Source organism: Phodopus roborovskii, unplaced genomic scaffold (genome assembly GCF_943737965.1).
Source record: "Phodopus roborovskii unplaced genomic scaffold, PHOROB, whole genome shotgun sequence".
Taxonomy (NCBI): Eukaryota; Metazoa; Chordata; class Mammalia; order Rodentia; family Cricetidae; genus Phodopus; species Phodopus roborovskii.
In genome coordinates, this window is record NW_026126625.1 from 2,760,197 (window position 1) to 2,774,222 (window position 14,026).

At 36.5% G+C, this 14,026-nt stretch overlaps 1 protein-coding gene across 1 annotated transcript in view; it reads left to right on the plus strand.

Moving 5' to 3' along the window:
• LOC127238116 (cytosolic carboxypeptidase 4-like) overlaps positions 1 to 13,097 on the plus strand; it is a 109,476-nt gene extending 96,379 nt beyond the window's left edge. Inside the window, exon 2 of the mRNA XM_051206581.1 lies at positions 12,936 to 13,097. Within this exon, the coding sequence (XP_051062538.1) occupies positions 12,936 to 13,097 (162 nt within the window). The remainder of the gene's footprint in view (positions 1 to 12,935) is intronic.
• Positions 13,098 to 14,026: the final 929 nt, after the last annotated feature.

The window sequence follows — 14,026 nt, forward strand, 5'->3', positions numbered from 1 at the left end:
TCCACCTATTATGGAAGAAATACAGAGATTTCATCAAAAACTAGCTATAGCTCTGTCTCTGTCACATGACTGGGTCTGCACTTCTAGTTATTTACTCAAAGGAAACCAAGTCAACATGTCAGAGACACCTGGGTGTCAGTTTCTATTGTAGCACTATTCACAGAAGCTAAGTTATGGAACCAACTTTGTGACATGAGTGCGTGTGTGTGCACACATACAAGTTGTATTTGTAATTGTAATTTCATTTATGCATAGAACAAAATTGTGCAGTTTTAAGGAAAAAGAATCCACCATTAGATTATCACTTAACCTAATTAAGTCAGTCTCAGCAAGGCAAAATTATGTTTTCTTTCAATTTTTTATCTTGGTTTTATATAAAGTTATATATATATATATATATATATATATATATGTGTGTGTGTGTGTGTGTGTGTGTGTGTGTGTGTGTGTGTACATGTCATATATATGTACACATGACACAAAAGTGAAACTATCAAGAGGAGTGAAAGGGACTAATGAGAGACATGAAGAAGAGTTGAAGGGATATGTAGCAGAGATTATGGTTAAAATACTTTATACACCTATATGGAAAGGTCTTTATGAAGCTCTATACTACATAAAATGAATATACTCCAATAAAACCCTACAGATTCCATCACACATTTGTTCCCTTTCTCTTTGTTCCCATTAAATGTTTAATTAAAACAATTGAATCTCAACAACTTTCAAGAATATTTTAGATTTAATTTCATCCATAAACTTGAAATTTTTCATTATAAGAAATATCAATTCAAATACAGTGTTTTTGAACTAGATGCATCATTTGAGGATGTCTGAATGGCAATGAGCTAATTTTCACTATAAGAAAGTGCTCTAAGAAAATATATTTGAGTTATGCCAACTCTCTATGTGAAGATATCCAGTGTCTAAGAACACAAGTCACTTAAAAATTCTGTGAAATGCTGTCTTCTGGATGTATGCTGGACACATGAACTTATAACACCTGAGTATAAATAATTTGTTTGCACAAGACCCACATGATATCAAGCCAGTGAAAATTCCAGCATGGATGTAGAAGCACTTGATGTTCTATCCCAGGCAAGGGGTTGATGGCAGTTAGTGGTTACTGGGGGAGGAAGTCATTTTTCTTTGGAGATGTGCTCATGCCCCAGGAATTTATTTACACAATTTCACATATAGCGTTTACTAGTTGGACTCAATAGATTTTTTAAAAGAACAAAACAAAATCAAATCAAATGAAAGAAAGGTCATGAAGGTGGGAGAGGGATATGTTGGGAGTATCCATAGGGAAAGGGAGGAGGGGATTTAGCATTAGTCTGACCAAGATACATTGTATATATGTATGAGAAATATTATTTTAAATAATATTGAGAAGTAATCATAATGTGAACAACATTGAAAACCTTAAATGCACACTTGTACATTATTGTCTAAGTAACCATTCATATCACAGAATGTATTCTAAACAGATGACATTACAGACACAGTCATGGAGCAGTATTGAAACAGAGTAAGCTGATTTTTGTTTCTTTAATATTACTTTCTGGACCTAGAATTCTGAAGACTTTTTGGATTATATACCCAGCTGATCCTTTGTGGATGCAAGGATGGTATTTCCACTGGTGATGGGATCAAATGGTTCCTGGTTTTCACCTCTGTACCAGCTGGGTGTGATGATAAAACACTAGTCTTTAGTTTTTAAAGTTTTCAGATTTCAAGCCTTCATCTTCATAATCAAAGCAGGAGGATTTTTGTCTTTGGGCCAAGATTTTTCCCATAAGTGTATGACTAATTTCTTCTGCTTTTGCATCATCATAGGCCTTTCCTTGACTATATAGTTTCTTTGTACTGTGCAAGCTCTTTCCTGATTTGTGTGTTCATCCCCTTACTCTGCCTCCCATGTTTTGCACCAATCCCATCATGTTTAATGATGAGCATATGTCTGAAACATCATGGGGTTGGCTTAAGACCATTGCAATAAGGCCATCATTGCAATGAGTGATAGGTGAATCACACAAAATGTTTGGTGTCCATGGATGTATATACCTTAATTAAAATGTTTTATTGCTAAGGGGTCCAATCATCTGACCTGTTGGATAAATGATACAAGTAGGCATATTAAGATATAACAGAATTTTCCTATCTGTGAATGAAAACTCATTATTTTTTAGACTGTTTACCAAAGTTGTTCTGGGAGGAGGATTTTTGACAAGTACTCTTTTGAAGTAGAATTAGTTTGTCACCACTAAAAAACCCTCTATTGGCATTGTGATTTCCTATGTTTCTGTAGACCAATAATGAGGAGAATTAATGTTGTATGGTTCTGCTTTGCTTTCCCAGAATACACTATAGTAATCCATTTGGTTAAATATTACTTGTTAGCTCTAGGTAAAGTGCAAGAATGCATCATATAAGTCTTGAATGGTGGTTACTAAGTCCATCCTCATGTATTGCATAGCTGCAATGCTATTGTGAATAGACTTTCTATTATATTTAGTGATTTATTTTGCTGTTTCAGAGAAAATATTGATTTTCATGTATTTAATTTGTAACTTTGTCTACTTATTCAGTTCTTTACGTATGTCTAATACATTCTGTGCTCTATTTTCTTATTTTGACTTACATTAGTATATGATCAGTCTTCAAGCAATGATGATAAGATTCCTTCCTTCCTAGTATGAACAGCTCATTTTTCTTATTGGCTTTTCTGGAACTTTTCAAATAATAATAAATAGCAGTGTTGATAACAGAATATAATTTAGGTCATGGCTTTAATGAGGCAGTGTTACAGCTCTTGCATTTATATAGCATTAGCTCTGTCATTGATAACAACGAAGACTTTTCCTCTTGTTTTTTTTTTTTTCCTTTATTTATTGTTGTTACTGAGGCTATTCTCCAGGGAAAACTTGGACAATTGCTTTTTCATTAGAACTATGGTTAATATGCTGTAACTCACTTAGAGCATGCCATTCTAAAGAACGTTTTTTCAGAAGGGAAAAAATTGCTTCTAGTTCTTGGCAATGCTTTCCTTCTATTCTTGAGTTCTTTGTATATTTTGGAGATCAGCCCTTTATCAGATGTAGGATTGGTGAAAATATTTTCCCAGTCTGTGGGCTGCCGTTTGGTCTTGTCCACTGTGACCTTTGCCTTACTGAAGCTTCTTAGTTTGAGGAGGTCCCACTTATTAATTGTTGATCTCAGTGTCTGTGCTCCTGGAATTATGTTCAGGAAGCAGTCTCCCATAACAATTTGTTTAAGGGTACCTCCTACTTTATCTTCTAAGAGGTTCAGTGTGGCTGGAAAATGGAAAGATCTCCCATGTTCTTGGATAGGTAGGATAAATATAGTAAAAATAGCAGTCTTGACAAAAGCAATCTACATTGACAAAATGCAATCCCCATTAAAATCCCACCACAATTCTTCACTGACCTTGAACGGATAATAATCAACTTTATATGGAAAAAGACACCTATGAAAACCTGTTTTTTGACAAAACATCTAAAAGAATACAATGGGGGGAGGAAAGCATCTTCAACAAATGGTGCTGACACAATTGGATGATGGTGTGTAGAAGACTACAGATAGACCCATGTCTGTCGCCATGCACAAAACTCAAGTCCAAATGGATCAAAGACCTCAATGAAGACTTTTCTAATGTGCATGGGTTAAGTTATGCATACACCCCATATAACCTATACCCCACAGAGAGAAACACAGAGACAGAGAAGAAGAATTACCTCAGAAGCTTAATATGGTATAAATCACCTTATTTACATTCTATATAAGAGCAAACTAAGGCAATAGAATGTCAAATGGCTTCCTTCAAACCACACATATAGACATTGTAGTACTGGGAGAGAAGCTCTCTGGGTCCCATGTCTTACTTCACATGTGGGCACAGTGCTTTCCTGCTGCAACTTTCATCTAGAATGCATTTACCTGTTCTGAGTTTCTACTTTCTTCTTTGTTAATTTCCTCTTGTGTCAAAATATAATTTAGCGGCATTCCCAATGATACTACTATCCTATTGAAAGGATACTCTCTGGTCACATTACATAATTTTTGTGTATTATAACTCTAAACATAGGATTATTTTAATTTGTGACCTAAATGTTTATATATGCCCGCTTCTATGTTCTATCATGTATCTATTTATGTATCTCACATCTACATCTCATCTCTCATCTATTTAACACATATCTACAATATATCATCTCTTATTAGTTGCTACTTTATTTATGCATTATGGTACTTAGTTATTTTCAGCATTAGTCATATAGCAATTTCCTCTAAGCTGAAACCATCCCTTCTGAAGGAAAGAGGGAGGCTCATAGCATTCAAGAAGCTCAGAGTTAGAAGGTCCACAAGGCCTGTAAGAGTGGTTAGTTAAACATTGGTGATTGCTGAGGAGAAGTGACAAGATGCCACAGAAGAATTGCTTACAAGTTAGTTGGAGAGCTTAAGTGATGCAGCTTTATTGGCTGTCACCAGTGCTCAGATGGGCTTCTCGGTGCTGCAGGTATCTGAGCATCATCAATGTTCATTTCAGTAACTCCAAGCATTCCCTGTTTCACCAAGTTACACATGGGTGGATCTGTGTCATTGGTTTCTTGTGAAATGGAAAGATATTGGGTAATTTCTCTCTCACTCGGCATCCTGTATGAACTTTTTGAAAGAAATGGTCATTTTTGACCTCTATGAACATCTGTACATCTTGCTTTAGGCTTTGGTGTTTAGTTAGTGTAAGCAGTCTTGAATTATTCAGTTTGATTACTCTTACCCATCCCAATAATTTTCATGACATGGCATATTCTTATTTTATCTCATAAATTTAGGAAGAATGCTTGATTTTAGGCTTAGTTAATGTTTGGAAAAGAGGAAAATATTCTCCATTGTCTCTCTTCCTTTCCTCTTACTTACTTCTAATAGAGTCAAAAACCTGTCTGAATCAGAAATAAACATAGCCAAGAAGCTGAGGTTGGACAGAATGTGTACAATAGAGGAGAACCTACTGCTGGCTTTCTTGTTAATTTATGTAATATCCAATGCCTTCTGCACATTTATCCGTACACCTACAATGTAGGACAGCTCTCATCATCACCAAGGAATCATCTTTATGTAGTATATAGAGGTTATTTTAAAGAACAACTAGTCAAAGTGCAGAAAATAAGCAACTATGTTTAAGTACCCAATCTCTCATGAGGCATGTATAACACAAACCTTAAGTCAAGGCTTATGAAACATTATGGAAGAGAGGGCTCACAAACTCTAGTTGTTGACTACAGACAGTAAATGGCTGCTAATGAAGTGAGAATCAGATTTTCTCAGGGATTTTATATATATATATAATCATTAAGTTTTTCTCTATAATGGATTTTTATATCTGATACCACTCTGTTAAAACTTTTCACAACAAATCTGCTTTTAACTTAGAATTTCATCTTTTGTCTCTATACTGTATTCTTTCCTAATGTCTAATTATACCCTTTTACTCTTTTTATTTATTCTCAGTGCAATGTACTGGTTTTTTTTCTGAGAACATAAACAGGAAATTTTCCAGCTACTTACTTTGATAGAAAATTTATTTCAATAGAAAATATGTGTTTTGCATATTGAGTGTATTTTTATTTAGTTATAATATTACTTACTAAAATACTATCTTGCCTAGGTATGTATATTCAGAAGGGTGTTTAATGATGCCCAGTTCTTATAAAATAAGACTTTTTTAGAGGATTTCAGAGGCCAGTGCCAATTCCTGTCTTGAGCTTTGTGGCAAAAGGTGAACACCAGTCATGTTTTTAGGACTGACTTGAAACTAGAGAATACCACACTAAGCCAGGACCATGAGCTAACAACACTAATCAATAAAAAGTAAAACTATAACATCTATAATTAGATAGAAGGCCTGGGAAGCCTACGGGACCTCTGACAGTAGAACCAGGATGTATTCCTGGTACATGAAAAGACATTCCCCATGCACATTCCCCATGGAGGGATACTCCCTTAACCTAGAGACAGGAGGGAGGGCCTAGACCCCACTGCAAGTGGCTTGACAGGTTTTGATGATCCCTCCTGGAAGGACTCACCCACCCTGAGAAGTGGGTGAGGAATAGGATGGGAGTAGGGGTTGAGAGGCATGGGAGGATGGGAGGGAGAGGGATCTGGGATTGATATGTAAAATAAGAAAAAAATAATAATAAATGGAAAAAATAAAACTATAATCTATGAAGCAATAAAATGGGGATATTCAATGGGCTTGGGGATAGAGAAGCCAAGCCTTCATTTGTCCTTACTAGGTAGAACCCTTCTTCAGCTAGGTTTGAATTCACAATTCACAGTAGAGTGCAGAAAGGATATTACTTTAAAATGTGACCTATAAGACAGGTGGTGGTGGTGCACACCTTTAGTCCCAGCACTCAGGAGGCAGGAGTAGGTGGATCTCTCTGAGTCCAAGGCCAGCCTGCTCTACAAAGCAAGTTCCAGGGCAGGTACCAAAGGTATACAGAGAAACCGTGTCTCAAACAACAGCAGCAACAACAACAATAACCAAAAAAAAACAAAATGTGATCTATAGTAACATTCTATGTCTCATGTTCTTAAGTATGTAAGGCAGAAAAAATAGTTTTTAACTGGAAAATAACACATTGAAGCAAACCTACAAAAGAGTTCTTCAAAGTTCAAAAGATAAGAACTTAGTATTTCTGGCACATCAGTTTGAGGCTGCACCAAGGCCTTCACCCCTGTATCTAGACTGAGCAAGGTATTCCTCCTAGGACAATGGGCTTCAAAAAGGCAGTACAAGAATTAGGGATAAATCCTGGTCCCCCTGCCAGTAGCCTCACTGACTGCCCAAGCCACACAACTATCACCTACATGCAGAGGGCCTGGAGTGGAGTAGTAGGAAGATGGGGAGGGAATGGGAAATAGGATTGATAATTAAAATGAGAAAGGATTATTTTAAAATTAAAACAAAAAACATGACTGAGAGAGAGAGACAGAGACAGAAAATTATATAGCAAGATGTTCATTCATTTGGATGGGAAAAAAGAACTTAGAATTTCAAAGATAATAAAACAAAAGGGCAACATTTTTAATTTATTACTCTATAGGAGAAAAATGGAACTAGTAAACATTCCCCAGTTGACTGTATATAAGTAAAAGTAATATAGTCTTTTTTAAATATTTTTTCTTATTTTTCATATTGATCCCAGTTCCCTCCCCCTCCCTCTCTCCCATTCCCCCCTAACCACCTCCCATCCCATCCCCCCACCCAACTCCACGGGGAGGGTGATGCCTTCTAGGAAGGATCATCAAAATCTGTCAAGTCATTTGGAGTAGGAACTTGGCCCTCATTCCTGTCTCTAGGCTAAGGGAGTATCCCTCCATGGGGAATGTGCTCCCAAAGTCCTTTCATGCACCAGAAATACATCCTGGTTCCACTGTCAGAGATCCCTTAGACTGCTCAGGGCTTCTAACTGAGACCCATGTTCAGGTTGTCTGAGTCGGTCAAATGCTTTTTTCCCAGTTGTCAGTCTGGGGGGGGGGTCCATTAGCTCCCCCTTGTTCAGGTCAGCTGTTTCTGACCCTGAATCATGGTCTTGACCCCTTTGCTAATCTCTCCTCCCTCTCTGCAACTGGATTCCGGGAGTTCTACTCAGTTGTTAGCTGTGGGTGTCTGCTTTTGTTTCCATCAGCTACTAGAAGAGGGCTCTATGTTGGCATATAAGTTAATTATCAATCTCATTATCAGGGAAGGGCATTTAAGGTAGCCTTGCCACTGTTGCTCAGATTGCAACTTAAAAGAGTTTTAGAAACTTTTTTTAAAATGTGGATGCATTGACAAGAAGATTCAATACAGTCAGAGCATCAACAACAACAACAAAAATCAATATGGTTGAAAAAAGAATCATAGAAATAGAACTTTTTAATCAAAATACATTCAGAATTCATCATAAAGAAAAGGAAAAACAGAAAATCTGTTATTAAACTTGTCATATAAAGGGTAGGGCAAACAAAACAAAACAAAACAAAAAAAAAAAACAAATGTACTAGTCACTTAAAAAAATGTGTCAAAGAACAATGAAGAGGTAATGCTCAAAAGGCTAGGGCATAATTTTTCTAGAATTGTTAAAAGAATAGTGTCAATAAATTCCGAATGAAAGACATTAAAATCTAAGTTTTCTTAAGAATGCCTAGGATTAACAGATCTTCCAAAAGTCTGAAGAAACTTAACCTTTCATCTATTGATGAAAGGCAGCATTTTTTTATAATCTTTTTATTAAGCAGAATTCTCTTGACATCTTTATATGCAAACATATTCAAGTTATAACTGTTAACCCCACCTCTGTTCTAAATATCTGTGTTTTGCTGGAAAATGGTAACAATAAAGACTGACAGTGTTTGCAACCCAGAAAGCCAAGTAACCACTTCTCTTCTCTGTTAACTCTTTATAAATTGCATAATTTGTGTTTGGCTTTACTTTATCATTAAACCATGAGCATTTTCCATATTACTTAATGGTTGTTATAATTATCATTTTAATGGCTCCATTATATCCAATCAGATTTATTCCATTACACTTTCCTTATTCATTCCTTCTTTATTAGACATTTAAGTTTTATTTCCCTCGAATTTTGATTATTACATATAACACTGTCATAATTTACATTTTTATGCATATAGCTTCACTTTTATTTTCAATCAGTTCATTAGGAATAGTTCCCTGAAGTGACATTATCATGTCAAATGTTATTGAGTAATTTCCCTACAGGTATGAACCAATTTGCATTCCAACAGACATTTTGATATCTACTAGCCTTTGGCACAAAAGGAGGTCAGAAATATTATAAACTTAAATATATATGCACTAATTTGCTGGGTGTAAATGACAGTTCTATTTAAAAGAACGAAACTGAACATTTTCCCATTTGTTTATTTTAGTAATAATTTTTCTCTGTTTTATTCTAGCCTTTCTGCTATTTAAACCTATGTTTTTTATACTTCATTTTGGTCTTACTATTTAACAAATATCATTGGGGGACAGGGACTATCATACAAGTCATTTGATCATTGATGCAGTGATGTGCATTTAATGCTGGTATGAGTAGGCATGTATAGATTTTAGCAGCATTATTACCAAAATGTCAAGGTAGCACTCACAGTTGTCTCACCCACCTTTACCCTCCTGACTCTTGTTCTCCTCTTTTACAGAGGTTGAGCAACCTAAAAGTTTGACTGTAGACTGTTAAAAAGAGAGAGGAAGGGAGGGAGGGAGGGAGGGAGGAACAAAGCGAGGGAGGAAGGGAGGGATAGGGAACTGGGATCGATATAAAATAAGAAAATGAAATTTAAAAAATAAAATAAAAATAAAGCTGCAAGTGGTTCTATGACACAGTCCTGGTGGTGAAAATGTAAGCCTAAACATTGGGTGGTTTCTCCCCATGATTTACTTTCCTTATGCTTTGAATGAAGTAGTGGATGGACATCCAGTAGCCATTTATTTATTTTTCTTCCTTCCTTCCTTTCTTCCTCCCTGCTTCCCTCCCTCTCTCCTTCCTTGCCTCCCTTCCTCCCTCCCTCGCTCCCTCCCTTCCTTCCTCCCTTCCTTGTTTGTTTGTTTTTCAAGACATGGTTTCTCTGTATTGCTTTGGAGCCTGTCCTGGAACTAGCTCTGTAGATCAGGATGGCCTGAAACTCACAGAGATCTGTCTGCCTTTACTTCCCAGGTGCTGGGATTAAAGGCATATATCACCACCAATGTCCAGCTCTCAGTAGCCATTTTTCAACCAGAAGAAAGACAGATGATATACCATGATTTTAAGGTGTTGAAACAATGCCACAAGTCTTCTACTGCACCCTGAATTTTTTTAGTATGAAAAGCAAAATCTTATTTACTTAAGGTAATATAGCCAGACTTTGTTATTATCTTTGGAGTGGTTAATGAATTGTTAGGGAGAAAAGTTGGTTTTCTATTTTATTGGCTCTCACTTTTAAAATAATGTAACCACAGCTTTGTTTATGTACTCACTACTGTGAGACCACCATCAAACTAATGTAGAGGTTAAACATAATGTCTCACATATCACACCCAGAGAGAAGTGTTCTTCTTGAGAAATATATGAATATTTTCAAGAGTTGTGAAAATAGACGATCATAATTTGAAGCCACTCATGAATACCCCACCCAGAAAAGTCAAGGCCCATGTTTCAAGTGCAGCGTGTATCTAAGAGACAACCCACAAAGGTCTCTCAATCTTTGCTCAGGAAGGGGCCTTGTTTGTCCATTTATTAGGCAGTGACAGTGTACCATGAATGGATGTGTGTTCAAGTCAGAGACAGAGGCTACACAATGTTTCCTTTCAAGGTTTATTTCCACACCAGGACTTGAATGTGAGAAAGAGATCATTTACATAAGCAATTATTATTAACACTGTGGGAGAGTGAAAATAAAAATAAAATAGGAAAGAATAAAATCAATAGAAGAGGGCAAAATGAAAGTACAAACTCACCCAAGTCTCCTCAGCCAATAAAGTGATTTGAGTTGCTTTAGGATTTTTCTGAATGAGTGTTTTTATGATGCCAAGCTCTGCCTGGAATAAGTGGGGGCTGAACTGGGGATATAAGCTACTTTCACGTTGTAAATGCTATCACTTCAGCTACAACCATATAAAAGTGTACTGGTGCGAAGTAGTAGTCCCTAGCCTATCAGTACTATACATACTAGTAGATGTGTTTCTACAGTACTCATTGGGTTATATATGTAGCTTGAGGCTGGAATATGTACAGGGTTCTCCCAGGTCCAGATGGCTGGCATTTTCCTTCTTCTTCTAGTAGACCTTCATACTGGACACAGGGCAGGTCACTGGATGGATGTGACCTTCATATCCTTTCCTTTGGCCAGTCAAGTCATTCTCCAAGGAAGATGACAGTCTATATAAGACTGGGTAAAGAGGCAGACCATAGATCTTCAGTACATGGAAAGGGACTCTGGGGTTTTCTGTCACTTTTTAGTCTTTTTTTTTTTTTTTTTTGACTTCAGGAGGAAATAAAAGCAATTTGTTCAACATCTGTCTTTGCCTTGTATTGTGGCTGTTTACAGAGGAACTTGTTTCCTTTGACTCTGATGTAATGTCTCCTTTCTTTAGGAAACAGTTGTCAAAACAAGCAGAAAATCCAATTTTCAAGCATCTCAAATCAACTTGAGACTCTACCCACAGGGATACTTTTACCTTGGAAAGTTCCTATGAGGCTTGAGGCTCCCCAATTTCCAATTTTGTTTTTATTTTGCTTCCGTACCCCTCCTTGGAATGTTTATAAGCACAAGTCCTTGCCCTATTTCTGTCCTATAGAACATTGCACCACTGAGATTTGGATATAAAATCCTACACTTTCATTTTAATTGACATAATAATTGTACCTATTTTGGAGAACTGTGCTGTGTACATATAATGCCTAATGATTAAGCAGTGTGTACATGTAACGATTAACAAAACAATTATCATATCTATCACATCAAACATGCATCATGTTTCTTGTCCTGGTGAGATTCAAAATTGTTTCCTTTAGTTGTTTGAAATATATATTAAACTGTTTACTATTTAATAATTATATGTTGCACTGTATTATATTATGTTACATTGAATGAGACCAGGTATTTTGTACAATTAGTGTATCCTAGTAAAATGCATGATATGATCATGTACACCTTATTAAAATAATGAATTGAGTATTTTTGTTTAGATGAGATATGTAGATCCCAGAGCTATTCTGAGCTCCATCCCATAAAATCTCATTTTCAGGAAATTTAATCTGAGCTAAACTATATTTCAGGCACTCTAGAACATTATAGAGGATTTATAATTCTGTAGGAGTCTACAGGGGAGGATCATGATCCCATTTTACAGATAAGGAAACTTAAGACTAATAAAATTCTAGAACCCCACATGACACCATCAGAAAATAGTGAAACTATGATTTAAATCCAATTCTGATCTGAATTTTGTAAAACAACACTTTCTACCTTACTGTCTGTGTTTATATATAGAATTTCACATGTGGTGGAGGCAGAATTCCTTTGCTGGTCTTTGTTATGTAATGGCTAAAAAAAACCCTTGGATACATTCCTTGGATTTTTGTGTTTGAATCTCCTTCTGTGTGGATTAGAGAAAATAATTATCTGGTAGGACTTGGTAAGAAAATACCAACACAGGTAGATGCTCAAAAGTTTTTTTTTTTTTTTTTAATTGCTATATACTTCCCAATTCTCTACCATCCTCTCCTCTTCTCTCTCAGAGAGGATTTGTGAGGGGTTTCACTCTATAGTGCAGTCTAGTCTAGAACTCTTAATCATCCTGCCTCAGACTCCCAAGGAAAGGATAGCAAGCATGTGTCATCACACCTGATCACTGTGCTTATCTTTACTTCCTGTACTAACCTTAAAGTGCTAAGCTTGACTTTAATTTTGTGCATTACCTTGGCAGAAGTAAAAAGATAATTTCAGGAAAGTATTGTATATTGTGCAGTTTCAGTATTAATATGTGAAGGGCTTTTCCCCCTATTTTACCATAATATAATGTATCTCTTAACAAAATTTTAGTAATAAATCTTTGTTTTCATGGTAAACTCCTCCTCAAAATACAGATGGGAACTGTGGATTTTAGTGCAATGGGGTGGGGAGGTAAAATGATCCTGTGCCACCATGCCCTCTTTCATCCCCTGGAGCTATCATGTCAGGAAATGAAGAATGTTCATGCAACACAGATTGAGAAAAGCCAACTTTGAATAGTGACTGGTAGACACTATATATCCTCAATTTCTGTGATAGACATGTGTCTAGAGTTCCTCTTCCTAATCTGAAAATGTCACTCTTCAACTCCTACTGAATAGTCACTGTTGATTACTTTGTTTAACTGACAGGGTCTACAGTTTGGTACCAGTGAACTGGAAGAAATGGGAGCCATGTTCTGCTTGGGTCTCCTCATCTTGGAACTCAAATCTGCAAACTGTAATCATAAGCTTTTGGCTCGAGCTACAACTCTGCTGAATGCAGATGTTCTGGACCACTGCCTCCAGCGGTAAGATGCTTAAAGGGGAATCAGGGATGTCTCAGGTATATCTCATACATGTGTCCTGGTAAAGCAGATCAGTGGGTCCTTGGCAGACAGAAAATAAGGGTAAACTACCAAGTGAAGGTTGGTACACCTGTACTGAGAGGATAGCCCGACTTGGAGCTTCACAGATACTGAAAATGTGGAGAGATTGCCACATATACACATATGTGTAGATATAAAACGTAACATATTTATAAATATAATTATTATGTATTGCTTTTGATAATGTAACTGAATCTTGGTGCCACAGATGTATACATACAGAGACTCTCATTTCTTTCCAAATTACACACATGTGTGTATCATTACTGAACTATTGCTCAATATAAAAATGGAGAAGTTTCTCATTGCCAACATCTGAATGTGTCTCTTAAACCATCTCATACTGGGATAGGATATGACTTATCATTGGACAGGAGAAACTAACTCACATGGTGGTGAATGGCTCGATATCTGAATATTAGGCAGCATAAGGAGTCAAGGAATTGAGAACTATTATCCAAATTAGCTCTTTGATGCACTTTCCTGTAGAAAAAGTACTTTAGTTCTGACCAGAACAAATTCAGAGACGAAAAGGGAAAAAATAATGATGCACAAAAAAGAGAGGGCCAGAAGGCACCAGACGTTCCAAAGAGGCTAAGTCATAGCCTTCACTTTGAGCAATGGGACTGATGGGGAAATCACTGTATGCTGGTAAATGAGGGACTAGATAGCCATGCATTTTTCCTCCGATAGCAAAGGCAGAACTACTAATATGGGGGAAGCCTCTTATTTCCAGCTAAATTTCATTAGCTTTCTGCATGTCACTATTAAATTGCTCTTTCGCTGTAGCTTCTTACAAAATGGCCAGTCAAGCCTAAAAAGATCTAGTAGTGTACATTAATACAACTTTGGAAG